Raw genomic sequence first — 20,448 nt, forward strand, 5'->3', positions numbered from 1 at the left:
CCGTCCACCCCTCCACCCCCGCCCTCTTCTGTTTTTACACACCTACCACCCCCTCTTGGGGGAGGAGCCCCTCCCCAACCCCCAAAATCACACAGGCATGACTTTTCTTTCTCCTTACATTCCTCTTTTTCACTTTGCATTCTCGTTTTTTTTTTTTTTTTGTCTTTCAAAGAAGCTCGTCCGTGTGATTACAGTGATGTACCACACACACACACACACGCAGACACACGCTGTCCTATTTGTGTGTGTGTGTGTGTGTGGCAGTGTCGTCACTTCATTGTTTATCATCCATCACACACACGCACATGGATAAATTAAACCTTCAAACTGACCGGCTTAAAAATGGAGCAGAACATGTTTATAAGGGGGAGAAATATTTACAGCCATTACCAATTACATCTCTCATACACACACACACACACACACACACACACACACACACACACACACACACACACACACACACCAAGGCACATTTACATGGTCGCTTAGTTCAAGATTGAAACACACACGCATCAAAGCAGATTCACAAGGCGACTTATGCCAAGTTGGACCCACACTCTCTCTCTCTCACACACACACACACACACTGTATGATCCCTAAATACACACTTCGTCGATGGTATCGCCCGTAGCCTCGCCAGGCGGTTTCACACCTCGCCGGGAAAGAAACAACAGATGATTCTTTTCATGAGCACCATGTGACACATGACGGCCACGTACATTCCTCCGCTCCTGCATGTCCACACACACACACACACACACACACACACACACACAGAGGGTGGAACTGTGAGTTTCAGGTCACGCTTTGATGGTTTATCCATGAGTCTTGGTTACACTGTCGCACAGGCTGGTTCACATGGGAACTCTGAGTGTGTGTGTGTGTGTGTGTGTGTGTGTGTGTGTGTGTGTGCATGCATCAATGGAGTGGACTATTCCCTTGCTCCCATCTCCCCTACCGAGGAGCGGTCCAGCTGTTTGCGACAGCTGTGTGTGTGTGTGTGTGTGTGTGTGTGTGTGTGTGTGTGTGTGTGACTTTGGAGAATTCCATGGATGATCCTGGCGAAGTGAAGAGAGGGAGAAAAAAAGAAAAATAGGAGGAACGAATTCATGAAAAGGGAGGAGGGAAAGATACAGATTAGAGCTAGAAATCTGAGGCCTTTCGTGTGTGTGTGTGTGTGTGTGTGTGTGTGTGTGTGTGTGTGTGTGTGTGTGTGGTTGTGTGTTGGAAACAGCTGTGCGCCCAGCAGCTGCAATGCCCCCTTGAGGGTGCAGTACCACTTTCTGCCACTAGGCGGCTATTAATCCAAACCGTAAACATGTGGGTGGGGCAGTGTAGGGCAGTTGCACGAACGTTACATCATGGAGGAAAACACAACATTCCTCTGGAAGACCCTGCTCTTGTTGTGTTTTGTGAACCGTGAAGGACGGCGGGCGTTTGTGCGGCGCGATCGGTAATCGATGAACGACGAGGCGGCCGTGAAACCGGGTCTCCTCATGTGCTTTTGTTTCGAAAGCTGCGATCAGCCCTCTCTCACATTCTGGTTGAATCCAGCATCTTCCTCCCTGCTTCCCCCTTCCTACCAACTGTCTTCTCCCTTGCTTCCCCTCTTCTTCCTCCCCGCTTCCCGCATCTTCCCCTCTGCTTCCCCCTTCGTCCTCTCTGCTTCCTGCTTTCTTCCTCCCGTTTCTCGCATGCGTCCCCTCTTCTACCTCTCACTTCCCCTTTGCTTCCCTTCTTCTTCCTCCCCTTCCCCTCGCTTCCATTTTAAGAAAAGTCCTCCGAAAACGGCTCGCCGTGCGCGGGGTTGATGCCGTTGCTTCCACCGGCAGGCCATTAAACCCAAAGAGGGTGGGGGTCGGCGTTTTTTTTTTTGTTTTATTCTCCGTATCTTTCAGCTGTTTTTATTTTTCATTTTTAAAAGTTCTTAATAAATGCGAGCAGATTTCCGAGGGCGAGCGCTGAAGCGGCGAGAGAAACGCCGAGGTATCACATCTGCTCTCCAGCGCGAGAGGACTCCACCGCAGTGCATTCGATCGCACTCCACTTGCGCGCCCGTGTATGTGTGTGTGTGTGTGTTTGTGTGAGTGTGTGCACGCGCCACACAGGGTTACCTTTGGAGTTTCGGCGTGGCAGGGCGTACGTGCGTGCATGTGTGTGTGTGTGTGTTCTGGTCTGCAGGTACGCTCAGACTCTTTCCACCGTACGACTCCACCAAGGCCACGCTTGAAGAAGCACCAGACGAAGCACTGCGCACGCACACACACACACACACACACACACACACACACACACACACACACACACACACACACACACACACACACGCACGCAGGCTTGTACACGTGTTCACACAGTTGCTAGCATTCTGTGGTCGTGCACTGAGAGCCCCGGTGGATTTATGACTTCTGGCGCTTCCAACAATTCTATTCTTTCCATATGGTTTTAATGGAGTCTCTGGCTGACGTGTGCGTGTGTGTGTGTGCGTGTGTGCGTGTGTGTGTATGTGTGTGTGGTGTTTTTTTCGCTTTCCTCCAGTTGATTCTCCCCGTTTTCATGATTAGCTTTGGCTGTTTGGGGACCCGTTTGGCGTCCACCCCTCCCGACTGTCACTTTCATACCGAGGGTGGCGCCGGCCGCGGTGTCATGGCGGCCTGGGTGTGTGAGCTCACGTTGGATCAGTGTGTGTCACTCAGTGTGTTTCCTCCCCCCCCCCCCCCCCCCTCCTCCGCAGGTGTGTGGCCGAGGCGCCCCGGACCCCCGGGCGGAGCAGTGCGCCGCCTTCGACGGCAAGGAGTTCATGGATCGCCTGTACAGCTGGGAGCCGTTCACCGAGGGTGAGGGCGGAGCCTAACCGCCGCCGCAATTCGTGGAAGGGGGGGCGGGGCTTACCGGCTCCAGCTTAGAATTAAACCTCGGCGAAGGGCAACGGTGAGATGTTTTGCAGAGGTGGTTCGAATGTGGGGCGAGGGGCGGATGCGTCCGTGAAGCCCCGCCTCCTCTGGACAAAAGGGGGCGGGGCTTCCAGGCGGCGATATTTTTATAATCAGAATATTCCAGAGAGGAGTGACACTGCAGGTGGGGAGCGGGCTGCAACTCAATCTGCTTCCACCCGTCGCCCGAAAAAACACTTTTCCTCCTTTTCTTTTTCCCATCGTCCGTCCAACAACCCCTCCCCTCCTCCCCTCGCCGCTCCCCCCGCCAGGCGCTCTCCTCCCCCCCGCGCCGAGTGAGCGCACGGATTCCTACCGAGTGAGATAAAGACGCTGAGAGAGGGAGACAAGAGGGAGGTGAGAGGTGGCGGGATGGAGTGTTTGGGGGGGTCGGCGTGCGCGTCTTTTGTCGTCACCGCTTGTCTTCGCCCCGCGGGGAAAGAGGGAGGAGGAAATAAAGGGATGATAATAATAGAGGAAAAACAAGGAGCTAGATATTTAAGGAATTTGTGAGGCGGGAGTGGGGGTCACCTCACCGACACAGGCGGGTTTTATTATTTATTTTAAATCATTTTTCATTTCGGCGGCGGGGAAACGGAGAGTGGAAAGAGAAACACGGCTGGGTGAAAAGCACGGGTGTTTTTTTTTTTAAATTTTTTTTTTATTTGTCACACACACACACTTCGAAAGTGTGTGTGTTTACAGTGAGAGCCGGAGCTGAGCGGGCTTAGCAGGACCCCGGCGGCGGTACGCAGGAGGATGTTTGCACATGGATGTGCATGTGTGTGCGTGTACGTGCGCGCGCGTGTGTATGTGTGAGATCACTTTATCACACACACACACACACACACACACACACACACACACACGTTTGGTGAGAAAGCAGCGGCAGAAACAGTAGACCAACAGAGAAACCGCACACGCTGCATTAAACATAAAGCAGGAAAAGGCAGCGGCGGCGGGGTTGCTAAGACAACAGAGCAAGGTCAGCCGAATGTTTTAATGAAATTATTACACCGAGGACCCTCGGTATCAACTATATGTCCCTCAAAGTTAAGGAAAAAAAAAAAAACGAGTCGTATCCGTCCATAAACAGTAGGAAGAGGAGGAAAATTCATGCGGCATTTATCTATTTGACCTTTGACCTTTGTCCCCATCCTTTTGAATTACTGACGCCGCTACCACGGCAACAGTAGTTTTATTTTGCACCGGTGGATGACGTAACGCTGATCCATGGTCTTCCGAGATTTATCGGAGTGGCGGCGGGGAGGGGGCTCCCCATCCTGACAGGAAGTAAAAATACCTCATGTGCTACGTAGTAATACTCGTATTATTTTAGTGCTAATAATATTAAATCTTACTTTGAGGGGCTGACAGACGAGTACGCTGATCTCCGGCCCATATGTCTGTGTGTGCGTGGTTCGTCTATATGTGTGTGTGCACGTGTGCATGCACATGTGAGCCCCCCCCCCCCCCCCTCCCCTCCCCCCAGCGAGCCAGCGCGGATAATGAGCCTCTGTTTTGAAAACACGTCGCCTCCATTGCTTCCTTTCCCGGGGCAGAGTTTTGTCTTTGCCACTTAAAGCTGCCCCCGAGGCCGACCCGACGTGTACGTCGCGCCCGTCACCACCATCGCCGTGGCAACAGCCACCCCCCCCCTCACCTCATGAGGGAAAACGGTGACCGCTGCTGCCCCGAGCCCTCATATGAGGATACAACGTGACACCTTGTACCTCAAAAAGGCCTACTTCCTTAGCACCTGCTAGCGGACGGCTAGCATGGAGAATTTAGGCCGCTTCCAAGAAATCAGACCATCTGAGAACATTGAAGAACACTGGAATAGTTTTGGACACAGATAGAATTCTGTAAAATAAATCTGTCGTACCCCTATGAGGATGAACACACACACACACACACACACACACACTTGGTTTATATGCTTAACTGATCCCAAATAGCTGGGAGACGCTAAAGATGACAAACAATCACAAGTTCAAAGGTCAAACTGGTCTAAACGTTTCCTCGGATCCGCTCTCTTTTCAAACAACCCCCCCCTACACACACACACACACACACACACACACACACACGTCCTTGAGTTCTGCCGAGAGAGAATGAGCGGAACGGATGGAGAGACAGGAAGGAGGGGGGAAAACAGAAAAATCTCTGATAAAGAGAGAAATGGGTAAATAAATCAAGTCTACGGGGCTTTTGAATTCAGTTAAAACACAATTATGTGCGCGCACACACACACACACACACACACAAACACACATGCACCACCAAGCAAACAACAGCAAAAAAAAAAGAAACGAAGGGACCAAATGGTGAACTTCACATTTATTAGTGCCTGTTAAAAAAAAAAAAAAAAATCGACGGGTGACATCACTGGCTTGGACACACTCGAGCTGCTCCGTGTTGAGCAGGCGGAGGGGTCTGTGAGTGTGTGTGTGTGTGTGTGTGTGTGTGTGTGTGTGTGTGTGTGTTTCGGGTTGGCGATTCTTTTCCACTCAGCTAAGTAATCTCCATTGTTATGTTTACCTCAGCCTGGTCCCATTGGCTACAACCCAATCCTTCATATCTAGCTTCCCATCAACACATAGAGGAGAGCGAGCGCGTGCACGCGTGTGTGCACGTCTGTGCGCGTGCACCGTTCCTGCAGGAATTCGCGCCCCCTCTTCTGGTTTCCCAGGCGTCCCTCCGGCCACCTGGGGCGCAGCGTGCCCTCTCCCTTGCCTCAAAGGCGTCGGCCTCTGGTTTTGCAAGTGGGAGCTTAAAACCGTAAAGCCGCCGCCGCCGCTGGTGGTTTTGAAACCACAGCGATGATTCCCTCCAGTTAACCCCCTGCCTCCCCCATCAGCTCCCAGGAGCACCACCTTTATATAGCTTTCATTCGGTAGCGTACGTGCAGGTGTCGTTTCATGGGAATTCATTTTTTTTTTCTTGAAAAAAAAAACCTCACCCTGACCCCCCCGCCGCCGCCCCCCTTCACCGCCTCTCGCTTTCCCTCTCTGTGTCAGAGTTTGTTTAGACGGAGGGAAGTATATTTAGACAACATATATTCCACTGTCTGAACACTGAGCTCGGGGGAAAAGGGGGATTGTTGGGGAGTGTAGAGAGAGATGGAGAGAGGGATGAAGGGAAAGAAAGAACAGGGAGAGATGATCGAGAATGATTGGAGAAAGATGGCGAGGGCGAGAAGTGAGTGATGAGGAAATCCAGAAGGAGGGAGGGGGATGGTGAGGAGGGAAAGAGAGGCGGAGGTAAAGCTGGGGGAGAAGAAATGTGGGGTCAAGCATGACTCCAGGGTGGGGAGGTGAAGAGGAGCTGAGGAGGAGACGACCGAAGGCAAGGCAGCACGTTCAACCCCGTCCCCGTTACAAACTAATCCCTGGAGGATAATCACCAAATGAACGGGCATGCTACAAGCTAATGTTAGCATTTACATATCCATGCAAAATGAGGAAAAACTTGTACTTGACATACTATTGAAAAATCTCTCTCTCCGGATGAATTGGATCAATAATCCAGACGGAATCGATTGATTTTTCAAAGGGGAGCTTCGTTTGCATTCGCTAATGCTAACAAAATCCCGCCCCCTTCACTTACCTTTGCTAAAGACTTGAATTTTGCTATTTAAAACTAATCTTATTTCCCCAGTGGAAGCAGATGTTCTCCCTATACGCCGACGACATTGTGTTATATTTTGATCCACTCATTCATTACCTTGGCTTTTAAAATCCCACTTTACAAACACGTAGAAGTGAGGTAATGATTAAAATACGCTGCGCTTTCTTATCTCCACCCCCAATTACACGCCACACGGTTTTTCCAAGTAAACCGTAATTACAAGTTAACCCCTTAATGACACAACAACCAAGCTCTCAGATAAATACCAAGCCTAGGTAAACCGCTTTCAAGACTTCCTGTCCGCGCCACCCACCCAAACCGCTTATTTTCAAACATTTACTTACCGGTAGCGCCGAAACTCGAGGGGGAAAAAGTAAACCCGATTATTTTTTTTCATTTTAATTTTTTTTTATCAAAACTTGATCCTGCATTACGCACTTCCCCCTTGAAAGCCTCTTTCGCCGGCTTATCCCCCTGTTTGGGTCAACACTTCGGCTCGTGTTGTACCCAAGCCTCGTCGAAGTTTGTGTGTGTGTGTGTGTGTGTGTGTGTGCGGACTCCACGCCACACACTCCTGACATTCCCCCTCGGACACATGAAGTGAAACGAAAGTGGTGGTATTTGACCCCGAGCTTTTATTCCCCGGCCATCTCCGATTAACCTCCCGTCTTTGAAGACAGTGGGTAGCCTTTGGGCTTCTTCTCCCGCTCTTCCTTTTTTTTTTCCCCCGAGGAGCGAGGGAGGGGGTTTAGTTTTTCCATCCGGGGGGAAAAAAAAAACTGCAATCGATCTCCGATCAGAGCCTGGCTCTTCTTATCCGTTTATCCTTTCGGGGAAGTGAACAGCCCCGGAGACGCCGGAGTTTCCGAACGGCCTCGAGTGACTGAAACATCTCGACGGCGCGATGGTTTCCGTCCAAACTTGGCGGGGCGTTTGTGTTTGGATTGAACTTCTTTTTCTTTTTCTTTTTTTTTAAAAAAAAAAAAAAAGGGGGGGAGCATTTTGCCTGAGGAAAATGAATCGACGCGGAAAAGAAATGCAACTTAGGAAACAAAGAATTTGTCCTTTTAACCCCTGAACAACCATCTGCAGCTTAATCTGTGCCCCCCCCACCCCACCCCCCAAAAAAAAAAAAAAAAAAAAAACTGAGCTCACTCACACACACACACACACACACACACTTTTTCACCCCAGGACTTTACCGCCTGAATTTTTTTTTTTTTTTTTTTTTTTTTGCTCCCCGACTTTTTTTTTTTCCACTTATGAGGAAAGAGCTTTGTGAATTTTTTATCTGGTGTGTGTGTGTGTGTGTGCGCACATCCACTTGGATACCCAGTTTTCATCAAGCAACACTCCCCGCGCTCTTTTAAATATTTGTCGTCCGGCCCGTTCTGCGGTTCCGACAGACAGAACCCTAAAAGGTTCTCCAGCCTGTCCGGGTTCTCAGGACGCGCTGCCCGGCTTCTTCAGGTTCCACAGTCATTAGCTCACCGTTAGCTCCTGCCTCCCTTGTTTTTCACCTTCTCCTTTGGGCATGTGTGCGCTGGGTGAAATTAAATCAGTGACAGTTGTGTGTGTGTGTGTGTGTGTGTGTGTGTTGTAGCGGTCTGGTTTTGTTTCCTGCCCATATGGAAAGATGTTCATCTCTCATCCTTCTGTAGTCGGGGCAGAAATTACACGCTCAAACAGGAGCCCTTACAAGACCTATATCAATCCACACGTATGTGTGTGTGTGTGTGTGTGTGTGTGTGTTTTATATATATATTCAGTTGAACCTCCGCTACCGAACGAACACAGAAATAAACTCGCAAGCTTTACGCAATATGGCGATGTAGCGCAGCGGCAGTGATGCGCGCTGCTACGTTTTGTTTACATTGTTCATCGTTGTGTTTTCCTGTTATAATGCTAACTTTGGTGCTGTTTTCAGTTAGCTAGCCGTCATTATGGGTCCCAAAATTGCTAGCAATAGTGGTGTTCAGAGGAAGTTAAGAATTGCAGTCGATCTGAAAACGTAAATAACAGCTAAATGAGAGAAGATCTTGCTATGACGTGGCTAAGTCTACCTTCTGTACGACGCTAAAGAACTCAAAACGGCAGATTTTGCTCAAGGGGCGACTGAATGAGCGAAGCAAAGTGATTGTTATTCTGCATGAATGCGTGACAGCTTGCCGGAGATAGCGTTCGCATTAGCGAGTGTCTTTACTTTTGCTGTTTTTGTGAAGGAAACGCAGAGTACAAGTGCTGGCAAGAAGAGAAAGAGAAGCAGAAACACACCCTTTCTGTACTATTGCCACAAATAAACCACCGGAGGACGGATCAACGGGTTTTATATTGATTTAGACCGGAATGATTTGATTGGCAACGGGAGTCAGAGACTGAACGAAAATCCGTAAGCCGAGGTTCCGCGGTATGCGTAACGCGTGCTGTTCTCCCGGCTTGCGTCTGCAGTCGGCGTGGACAAGCAGTGCGAGCTGACCTGCAGGCCCGCCGGCTACCGCTTCTACGTGCGACTGGCCGAGCGCGTGAGGGACGGGACGCCCTGCTTCAACGTCAGCTCCAACGACGTGTGCGTGGAAGGACGCTGTTTGGTGAGTACCTGCTTCCCCCCCCTTTCTACTCCCCCTTTCGTCCAGCCAAGCCAAGCCCCCCTCCCTCCTCATGACAAAGTCCAGGTCTGAGTCTGATCTCAAACATCTCTTCCAGCGTCTCCTCTCCCGGGCCTCCTTTTGTCTCCCTCTCCTCCCTCGCTCTCTTCTTTTTTTTTTTTTTTTTTTCCCCCCCCTTTCCTGTTTTCCGGCAGGAATTCAGCGTCGCTACCAATTCAAACAAACGGCGGTAGAATAAACACTTGGATGTGAGATGTTATGGAGACCACCACCACCCACCCATCATACCCTCCTTTTCCTCTCCTTCCCCCCCCCAGACGGAAGGCTGCGACGGCGTCCTCGGCTCTGACGCTGTCGTCGACAAGTGCGGCGTGTGCGGCGGCGGCGACACCACCTGCCGCAAGGTGACGGGGAGCTTCCGGAACACCACGGTTCCCCTCGGCTACCACAAGATCCTGGACGTGCCGGCCGGGGCCACGTTCATCAACATCACGGAGAGGAGAGCCAGCCCCAACTACCTGGGTGAGACGAGAGAACCGGGGGAACCATCCAGCCGGGTGTTTGGGAAGAAACGAAGGCGGCATGGGGAATGGGATTTGGCCCGGGTGCTTGTATTTGCTGGCCCACTGTCCGTGGCGGCATGACGGCGTGGAACAACTTGGCTCTATCTGTTCCAGAGGTCGGGACAAAAAAAAAAAAAACATAACTCAAATTCTTCTCCGTTCCTCCCGTCTGACCCTCCGACCCCGCCGTCGTCCGTCATCCCCCAGCCATGAGGAGCGGCACCGGGGCCTCGGTGGTGAACGGGCGCTGGGCGGTGGACCCTCCAGGGGAGTACCGGGCCGGGGGCACCACCTTTACCTACACTCGACCCCGGGCCCAGGCAGAGGGTGAGGAGGGCAGGGGCGAGTCCCTGTGGGCCCGCGGACCCACTACCACCCAGCTGCAGCTCTACGTAAGTCAAGTGTAGCATGGGGCTACATGATAGCTATCATAAACCTCCTATGTAGGGACTCTTCCCCAAAGCACCTGTTTTTTGGAGCAGTGGGATGTCAGGTAGCACGCTTATTACATGCGTATTACAAGCCAGCAATTGCGGCATTCAGCACACCGTCAGGTTTTGGTCCCCAGGACCTGACAGGGGTCACTAGTACACGCCGCTGCTACATACTACTGCATGCTAGTGGTGTACCAACTTATAATTACATTTACTAATGCACATCAACATGTACGAACACAGAGGAGCAGGTACTAGCATACTATTTGGGATCAGTCATAAAAGTAGAAATGTAAGCATCGTCTTCAAAGTATGAGGTGCACATACAAATACCAACATGTACCAACACATTGATTCAATAACCAACCATTTGGAGTCAGTCATGGAGGCTTTGTCTTGTAAGACCTACTTGTCCTCATATGAGGACTTATGATGCACCGGCGTGGACATGCAAGTACCAACGTGTACTTGCATGTACCGGCAAGTACTAACCCATCTTAACATGCACCAGCATGCCATCTTGCATCTGTCATAGAAGTATAAATAATTGTTTTGCCTTCTCATGGGGACACACAACGCACCAGCGCGGACATACAAGTACCAACATGTACCAACGTGTACCTACATGTACGAGCACATTTCAACACAGCTGTATTGTCTTAGAAGACCTACATGTCCTCATTTGGGGACACATTATGCAACCAGCATTTACTATACTAGCGTTGCCAACAAGTACCACCACATTTCAACATGTGGATTCCAGTACCACCATGCCATGTGGGATATGTCATACATGTATTGATATAGGTATTGTCTTAGAAGACCTACATGTCCTCACATGAGGACACATTTCCAAGTGCCATCATGTACTAACATGTGCATATAGCAATACAAATGCCATTTAAGGATCCGTAGTATTGTGCTAAACAAAAAGTATTGTCTTCGGAAGTGACGTAAATGATGTCCCCGAGTGAGGACGAAAGTTCGGGAATGCGTGAGTCCCCTGGCAGATCCACGTAGCGCCAAATGCGGTTGACAGGAGATCCGGCTTCAAGATCAGCCACCTGTCTGCAGACCCCGACCCTTTCCCCGACCCTCAGACCCCCCTCGGTTCTTGCACCGCCCAAAACAGCAGATCCAAAAGTCGCCTCCACCTGCTCATTACGATCCGGCGACATCGGTTCAGGACCCGCGGGGTTAATCCTAACCCCTGACCCCTGACCCCCCCGACCCCTGACCTCCAGGACGGGACCATCTGCTAATGAAAAGTGACGTCGCGTTTCCGAGAGCTGATTCGGCGAGGGGTTTAACCGAACAAATGCTGAACGTCCCGCTTCGCTCGCGCGCAAATCGGCAAGAAATCAATCAGCCCGGACGATCCCGGCGAGCGGGAACCTGTAAGAAAATAAAACAGGAGCAATTTTCCAGGTCGGCGTGCTGCATCTGGAAAGGAGGGAAAGAGGGGGACATAAAAACCTCAATAACCGCGTAATAACCCCGCGGGGCCGGCTTTATTACCCCCCTCCCCATCGCTTGCCGCAAACAGGAACTACGCGCAACTTCGCCCTGTCGTCCTGCAACCAGAGTCAGGGAATACTTTATCGCCGATTGCGTAATCGCAAAATATGTGAAAGGAATACCTGTCGCCCGGCGCAGATCATCTTCCACCAACAGAACCCGGGCATCGACTACGAGTTCTACGTCCCTGCCGAGGAGGAGGAGGAGGAGAAGAAGAAGAAGAAGAAGGCGGCGGCAGGAACGGCGGCGGCGGGGGGCGACCGGGAGGGGATGGCGGGGAGGGCGTCGCTGCGCAGTGAGTCACACACACACACACACACACGGAGGGGTTGAAAAAGTTGTCACGGCAATTCATTACTTCCTGATTATCGAGAATGATTGACAGCTTTATGGATTCACAAGGGTGTGGGGGTGTTTGTGCGTGACCTACATGGCGAGGGAGGGGCCTGAGACGCCGCCTCCGGCGCCATGAGACCTTGACCTCATGATGACATCACCGACCGGCGGCGTTCTCCACGTCTCCTCCTCTTCCCATCCCAGGTCCCCTCACCGTCTCCATGGAGGATCCCCCTCCCGCGCCCCCTCCCGTCTCAGCGCCGTTTTCCCCCGCGCTGTCGTCGGAGGGGTGGGCGCCCGATAGGCCCCGCCCCCGGGGCTCGGCGCCCAACCGGAACGCCCGGATCCCCCCGCGAACCGACCTGCCGCTGGACACGCTGCCGCCGTTCGTGTGGAGGAGGGGCAGCCTCTCGGAGTGCTCGGCGTCCTGCGGGAAAGGTCAGGCGGCGGTTACGTGCACACACACACACACACACACGTTGCACTGTGCAACATCGCCCCCAGCTGGCGGGAGTTGGCAAGCGCAGCTGATCCTCTGTCCCCGTTAGGGTACCAGACCAGGGCCGTCCTGTGCGTGGACCGCCACTCAGGCGAGGAGGTGCCGGACAGGAAGTGCGACTCGGCCGCCAAACCCACCGCCGAGGAGGAGCCGTGCAACACCTTCCCCTGCCCGCCATTGTGAGCACCATTAAAAACGCATCCGCAGAAGGAGAAGCTAATGCTAGTAACGGTCTGCGGACGTGACTCAGCTGTTTGAATCTTGGGGACGTTTCTTCTGCTTTTTCATTCATTCATTCATTCATTCATTCATTCTGTCCACTCAAGGTCAGAGGGGTCGCTACCCTAGAAAGGTGGGGGTCACCCCGGACTTAGCGCTCATAGGGCCACATAACAAGACATTAAGCCATTCACCCTTTCGTTCACAACTCCTATTGAGACGTACAGTCGTTCACTCTTTCATTTGTCATAAAACACATTCATCCATTAACTCACTTTTCATATAAAAACAATGAACTATTCACACTCAAAATAGAGACATACAACCGACACTCGATCCTGCGTCATATAAACATACAACATTCATCCATTCACTCTCATTCATTGTCCGGAAGCCAATCACTGACCTTCTTGCTGCGAGGTGGCGGCTCTGCTTTACCATCCAAATCTATACAATAAAACTCACCAGAGCGTCACCTGACCCATACAAGCGTTTTGATTGGAGGAGGGAAACCCAGCCAGCGCCCATGTTGCCGCTGCAGCTCAGAAGCTAAATGCGCCCCAACGTTTCGGTTACCCGGGGGGGCATTTACGGATTTTTATGGATTTCCGGATTATCCCGAGTGTCCTTCCCCCGAGCAGGAGTATTCTAGAGAGGGGGTCTGAGTGTAGAACCTTCCAGAACCCTCTGTGGGGCCACTGAGAACCCCAACACAGTCCCAATGACACAACCAAGAAGGTGGTTCCCGAGTTGTAGCTTCCATGAGCTTGTCGAAATCCTCTCGTGGTGGCAACCCGACTTGAATATCTTCACTTGAAGACGTTTCAGCCCTCATCTGAGAGCTTTCTTCAGTTCTAATGACCTGTAGGAAGTTTCCAAATATTACTGGAAGATATAAATGGAAGAGTTGATTGCCGTTGAAGCTAAGTCCAAAGGGGGTTGTTATGCTAACAGGGGTGTCATTTGTTCGGGACTAGATTTGAATTTGAATTAGATTTGAACTAGATTTGAGATTTAAAGCTAAACTCAGGAGTGAAACCTGTTGGATGACATGAACCGAGACCCACTTGGAAGCGGGTTCCGGTGGTGAATCTTTCCCGGTTGTTTGTTTTTGGCCCGGTATCGATCCCTCACTTGTATTTTCTGCCCCGCCGTCAGCTGGGAGGCCAGCTCCTGGTCCGAGTGCAGCGTGTCCTGCGGGCCCGGCGTGCAGCAGCGGCAGCTCCAGTGCCGACAGAGCTTCGGCAACCGCTCCACCATGGTCCACCCCCAGCGCTGCGCCAACCTCCCCCCGCCCGAGTCCACGCAGGGCTGCCAGCTCCAGCTCTGCTCCCACTGGGAGGTCAGCTCCGAGTGGAGCTCGGTGAGTCGCCTGTCCGTGCATATGTGTGTGTGTGTGTGTGTGTGTGTGTCGGTAAGACTCTCAAATAAGGAAGTCAGCTCGGTAAAAGCCAATTGACCTTATTTGGGCAGGTCCCGGGGCGTCCAGAGGCCACCATTAATCTTCATCGCCGCCTTATTTTTCTCCAATCACTGTTGCTCTTTCGATCGCGGCGCCATGCAAAGAGGGTTTTTTTTTTTTTTACAGCAATACAGAGTTTCCTCATTTGTGAACCAAATATAACTTTGCTTGGGAAGATTCCGGTACACGTTCATCTTGTTAAAATTGCAGCTTCAAGCACTTACTCTCACAATACAACCATTTCCTCATAGTAGTACAACTTGTAGTATTACTACGATCACACGACAGCAATACCTTGACTTATGAGTTTAATTTGTCCCGTGACCGAGTTCGTAACTTAATTTATCAAGTTAAATTTTGACACGTAATGAATTGAAATGCTATTAATCCGTTCCTGTCCCCCGTTTTAGCGGTTTTGCTACATGTTTTTAAATAAGCAAAATGTGCGTTATAAATAACAAATAATGTATAGATAATAATCATTCATCATAAAAGAGAATGTAAAGAAATAAACTGGAAGTTTACCTTCTCGCTCATGAGGTTGGAGGAGTTTTTCATTTGGTGCTCTATCCTTAACTTCACTTCCTGGCTATACACTTAATGCTACTACGTGTTGCTAAATGCAACGTTGCTACACTTTAAACTTTATTTATCGACAGAGTGAACGCCACGCCTCATTTTAAAACCATCAAACCATTCCGACTGGCTTGAAAGAATCTCCGACGCCTCGTCGGTTGACGTTCCCGCCGCGCCAGATCCCCGTAGACGTCTCACAATGATGCTATCCGTCACGGTATCTCACCAACGCGTGCAACTCGCTTGCACTCGCAAGCTAAGGTTCCACCGTCTTGGGACTTAAAGCCGTGACTTCGATTTTGTTTTCCTGACGTAATCCCGAGGCTTTTCTCCCGTTCCCCCGCAGTGCTCGGTGGACTGCGGCGTGGGGAAGAGGACGCGGAGCGTCCGCTGCGTCAGCGACCAGGGCAGCGTGGTGAACGACAAGGAGTGCAACTCCCGCCTCCGGCCGCAGGGCAGCGAGGAATGTAACATGGGACCCTGCGTGACCAACTGGTACTTCACCAACTGGTCCGGCGCTGTGAGTGCAACAGCAAGAGATTTATTAATCCGCGCAGAAAAATTGTGCTTTTATTTTGGTGATGCCCTGTAAAAAAAAAAACAAAAAAAAAAACACTCTAGGTAGATGAAGTTCAATCCAGAGGAGAAGATAATCTCATCTGGGACGTTGTTTTCACAGTATGTCCGTTTGATAACTGACTAAAAACAAGTGCTTTTATTTCGCCGATCCCCAGAAAGTGGTTTAGTTCCTTCACTGTAAGTCACGTGGATGTAGAAGCAGTTCTAGAAAGATAATTTGATCTTGAATTTTCTTTTTTTACCTGCATCTACAGGACTGTCTCAGAAAATTTGAATATTGTGATAAAGTACCTTATTTTTAGTCATACATTCTGGATTAATTACAAATCAACTGAAATATTGCAATTATTTTTATTATTTTAATATTGCTGATTATGGCTTACATCTTAAGAAAACTCAAAAATCCTATCTCAAAATATTAGAATATCATGAAGTAATTTTCTTTTTTTTTTTTTTTTAACTGCATTGCAGAAGATAAGGAACTTTATCACAAAAATATTCGAATTTTCTGAGACAGTAGCTTTGCAAAGGAAGCGCTTTTATTTCGGCGATCCCTGGATCTCAGTGAGTGTGTGTTGTGTGGGCGCAGTGCTCGGCGCAGTGCGGCCCCGGGGTGCAGCGGCGGGAGGTGGTGTGTCTGACGCGGGGCGGCGTCAGGGAGGGCGGAGCCGGAGGCGACTGCGTCGGGGAGAAGCCGGCGGAGATGAAGGCCTGTAACGGCGGCCCCTGTGAGACCTTCAGTACCTGGTACAGCAGCCCCTGGACCCAGGTAAGAGGGTTGGGGGGGCATGGGAGGAGGGGGCGGAGCCACGCACGCTAATGCCGCCCGCCGCCGTTCCAGTGCAACGTTCCCTGCGGCAACGGCACCCAGCGGCGGGACGTCATCTGCATCCAGAAGACGGGCGGTGACGTGGCGGTGGCGCCGGTCGGCGAGTGCGCCCACCTGGACAGGCCCGCCGCCGTGCAGCAGTGCGAGATGGGCGAGTGCCGGCCGCGCTGGTTCACCACCGAGTGGAGCGCGGTGAGGGGGAGGCGACGGGCGCCGCGTCTAGAAAGGCGACGGCGGCGGCGATACTGAACCTGCGTGTGTTTACCCCAGTGCTCGCGCTCCTGTGGGCGGGGCCTCCAGATGAGGGAGGTCCGTTGCCTGACCCCGGACAGGAGCCACAGCCACGACTGCGACCTCGACAACAAACCGGAGCAGGAGCAGATCTGCAACACCGTGCCTTGCAGCCCGCAGGTCCCAGGTGGGTGCAGGGGGGCGGAGCCTGAGCGGGGAGGGGGCGGAGCCTCAGCGGGGAGGGGGCGGAGCTCGAGCGACTGATTCTCTTCCTCCCGCAGATGAAAACTGCCGGGACCGGAGGCACAACTGCGTGATGGTGGTCCAGGCCCGCCTGTGCGTCTACTCCTACTACAAGACGGCCTGCTGCGCCTCGTGCACACAAAGTGCACAGCGCGCCAAGAGACACTGACCCGCCGCACCGGCGGGAAGAAACCCCACCCCCTCCGCCGCCACCGTCACCCCCAACAGGAGTCTGCAGAAATGGACATCCCACAGTCGGGGGGCACCAAACACACACACCCCGGACCGGACCGGACCCGGATCTGCAGAACCCGACCCAGACCTGTAGGGTTCAGCGTCAGACCAGAACCCAGCCAGGAGACATAAACCCAATAAGGTTGAGAAAGTATATGATGTAAAGACACACACACACACACACACAGACACAAATAAACATGCATACACACACACACACACACACACACAGACAGATGCTCCACTCAGTGCCGCTTGATGAGGTCCGGGTCTGACCCGGGTCTGTTCGGGTCTTACACGCGGATCAGTGTGAAGTTCAGTAAAGTGTAGAAAGACGGTAAAGTGTGTATTCGGTGCAAAAGGAGGTCAAAGGTCAAGTGACCCGGACCGGGCGTGTCCAGTGTTGGTTTCATTTATTTTCTCAGGACTTTTTCGCCCCGGCTGGCAAATCCCAGCGGCCGATCCGGAACCCAAACCGGGGTCCGGGTCGGATGAAGATCTACCGGAGCGTGTCCTTCCCCCAAAACCCCCCCTGGACCTCCAAGGATCCCGGCGTCCGTCTTCTGCGTCTTTTTTTTTTTTGCTTTTCATTTTATCGCCAAAAACCATTCCCCGGTGTCCCCCGTCCTGCATCTTCTGCTTCTGAGCGGACCAACCAAAGCAGACAGCAGATCGTGACCAAAACAGAAACGCACCGCGGCCCCCTGCGGTCCAACCAGCAGCTTTATGGAACCCCACCGCCCGCTAATGCTCAGAATAAACCCACCTGAGCTCCACCGCGGATGGACTGTAATCCACCAGCTCCAGCTTCAGGACAAAAACCTTTTTCACGACTGACCTTAAGGGCAGTTCCATCCAGGAACCTGTCGAGGAGCTCAGTATCTCCATGAGGAACCTGAAGTGACACCCAGCGCTTCCATTAAGAACCCATAGAGGAACCCTCTGTTTCCATGAAGAACCAATCGAGGAACCCTGTGTTTCCACGAGGAACCTGTCAAGAAACCCCGTGGTCTCACCGTGAACCTTTTTAGGAACCATGCGTTCCCACTTTTGTAGAACCTGTCGAGGAACCACGCAATTCCTCCAGGAATCTCGTCGTCGAGAACCTCACAGCCTGCCAGGAAGGAGACCAGTCATAATCCCGCTTACGCATAAAAGTATAATTTACTGCGACTACGTACTGCGATGATAACCACTGTATATACATGTGAGAGTACTGCGTGTACTCCATACACACATTATTTTAATCCTTCCATCTCCCACACCTTGCGACAAAACGGACACACACACATATACACACACACTCACACGGAGGGGAATCTGTATATTTGTCAGATATGTTTTTAAGAACAAAAATGTGTATAATTTCTTCTGAACATAGTAGGCGCTTATATTTTTTATTCCTTTTTTTTTTTATTTTTTGAAACAGAGCAGAGCCGCGGCGGTGCGGTCGCTGACGTCATTTACCCGCATCTAACTGTCATGTGTGTTTTACACTTTGTTGTCAAGTATTATATAAATGTGTGCACGAGAGCGTGTGTGTGTGCGTGTGAGTGCGTGCGTGTGCTTCGTGATCTGTCATCCCTGGTAGAAAAAAAAATATTACGATTTTTTTAAATTTTTTTTAAAAACAAACAAGGATAGTAATTTATCTCCGATCTAAAGAACATGTAATTTATTTTTGTTGTCTTTGCTGTAGCAGATTTCTTTTGTCACCAGAGTTTATGAGAGTGTTATTACAGAAACGCAGACACAGACCTTTTTTATGATGATGATGATGATGATGATGATGATTATTATTATTATATGGTGCAAAAAAGGAAAAAAAAGAAAGTGTGTAAAAATTATTATCTCAATAAAAATGAAAGAAGTGATGAATGAAGTCGTGTGTGGGTGTGTGTGTGTGTGTGTGTGTGTGTGTGTGTGTGTGTGTGTGTGTGAGATTTCCACCTGATTAAAGAGATGCAGTACAGATTCCCTCCACAAGGTGGCGCCATTGTGCCTAAAATTGACCTGACAAAAGGCACCTGTCGGGTTGCGGGGAAGTAATTTGTGCAGTTTGTGTTTGACTCGATTGTGTTTTTCCAGTCGATAAAATTCAAGAGGAAGGAGATTCTGGAGACTCTATCCTGACGGTACGTCCATAAAAATCCGGAAAATCACTTTTCAAGTTCCCTGACTTGGAACACCGTCACAGTCTGTGTTTGCAGAAGCTTTGGGGGAGGGGAGGTATGCTTTTGCTTCCAGCAGGAGAAAAGAGGAGAACACACCAGCAAACGCCGCCGCCAGAACCCGGGGCCTCTCCCTCCACAGTCCCGTGAGATAAATCCGGCAGGAAGCGCTCGGGTTCGAAACGTTTGACATCGTTTCGAGAATCTCAGCGCGACCGGACGCCGAGCGCTGAGAGCGGCCCGAAAGGTCAAGGTCAGAGGTCAAGTAAATGGGAGTGGGGGGGGGGGGGTGGTAGCTTCCGGATGTCCGCGGCTCTCCGGTAATGAATCACCGTTTAAGCGCTGCATGGGAGCGGGAAACCGGAAAAAAAGCAAAACAACAACCTAAATAAAAAGGTATAAGAAAGAAAAACAGTCCAGTTCTACCATAGTGCCTTGGGTTATCATGTTTTCTCCGTCGGCTGTACGAGCAAGGGATCACACCGGACGTCCTTACGATCGCAAGGTTTGTTAGTTCCTCCTGCCTGCACGGCAAAGTATCCCCAGGCCGGGGGGGGGGGGGGGGGGGGGGTTATGTGATGTGATGTAGATGCTATTATGATGCTTTGAAAGTGAAAGGTTTGGGTAAGTTTATCATATTTTACTTTTCAGTGTCAGGTGTATATTTAAGTATCACCTTGAAAAATGATTGTATCTTAGGTCAGGTTCATTCATTCATCATCTCTGCTGCTTATCCTGTGTGTGTGTGTGGGGGGGGATGGAGTCTGTCCTGGTTGTCATTGAGCAAGACGGTGGGTGGAGACGCACAACCATTCACCCTCTCATTCATATGTCATTTAGAGAAACGGAACCATTCACACATATACAGACATACTATAATTCACTCATTCACATGTCATTTTGAGACGCACAACCATTCACCCTCTCATTCACATGTCCTATTGAGATTTATAACTATTCACGCATATAAAAACATACATTCTCATTCATGTGATATGGAGACATACTAACATTCACTCATTCACAGAGAAACACGCAAACATCTACACTGCCATGAATGTGCGATAGATACATCGAGCATTCACTCTCACTCATATCAAGACGTACTGTGCAACCAATAACCCTCTCATTGATGTCCCATATAGACAAAAAAAATTCACCCTCTCATTCATATGACGTACAGCCATTCACTCATTCATTCGCACATTATACAGAGACACTCAACCGCTCACTCCCACATTTACATGTCATTCAACCATTCACACATATAGAGACATACAATCATTCACCCTCTCATTCTCAAATATGCACAGTTTAGGGTCTCCAATGCATGTGGGAGGAACTGCGTGGAGAACACCCACGCAGAGGGCCCCCTGTGGGA

The 20,448-nt window shown here is 50.7% G+C and overlaps 1 protein-coding gene across 1 annotated transcript in view; it reads left to right on the plus strand.

The window, feature by feature from the left end:
• adamtsl4 (ADAMTS-like 4) overlaps positions 1-18,770 on the plus strand; it is a 34,519-nt gene extending 15,749 nt beyond the window's left edge. The window contains exons 5-17 of the mRNA XM_086155542.1: positions 2,739-2,841; positions 9,016-9,155; positions 9,491-9,695; positions 9,944-10,128; positions 11,827-11,983; positions 12,229-12,462; positions 12,573-12,702; positions 13,901-14,105; positions 15,127-15,300; positions 15,949-16,128; positions 16,201-16,380; positions 16,459-16,606; positions 16,701-18,770. Of these exons, the coding sequence (XP_086011668.1) occupies positions 2,739-2,841; positions 9,016-9,155; positions 9,491-9,695; positions 9,944-10,128; positions 11,827-11,983; positions 12,229-12,462; positions 12,573-12,702; positions 13,901-14,105; positions 15,127-15,300; positions 15,949-16,128; positions 16,201-16,380; positions 16,459-16,606; positions 16,701-16,831 (2,172 nt within the window). The 3' untranslated portion in view covers positions 16,832-18,770. The remainder of the gene's footprint in view (positions 1-2,738; positions 2,842-9,015; positions 9,156-9,490; positions 9,696-9,943; positions 10,129-11,826; positions 11,984-12,228; positions 12,463-12,572; positions 12,703-13,900; positions 14,106-15,126; positions 15,301-15,948; positions 16,129-16,200; positions 16,381-16,458; positions 16,607-16,700) is intronic.
• Positions 18,771-20,448: the final 1,678 nt, after the last annotated feature.

Source organism: Fistularia commersonii, chromosome 11, assembly GCF_037954325.1.
Source record: "Fistularia commersonii isolate RoL2024-O1a breed Wild chromosome 11, RoL_Fcom_v1.0, whole genome shotgun sequence".
NCBI lineage: Eukaryota > Metazoa > Chordata > Actinopteri > Syngnathiformes > Fistulariidae > Fistularia > Fistularia commersonii.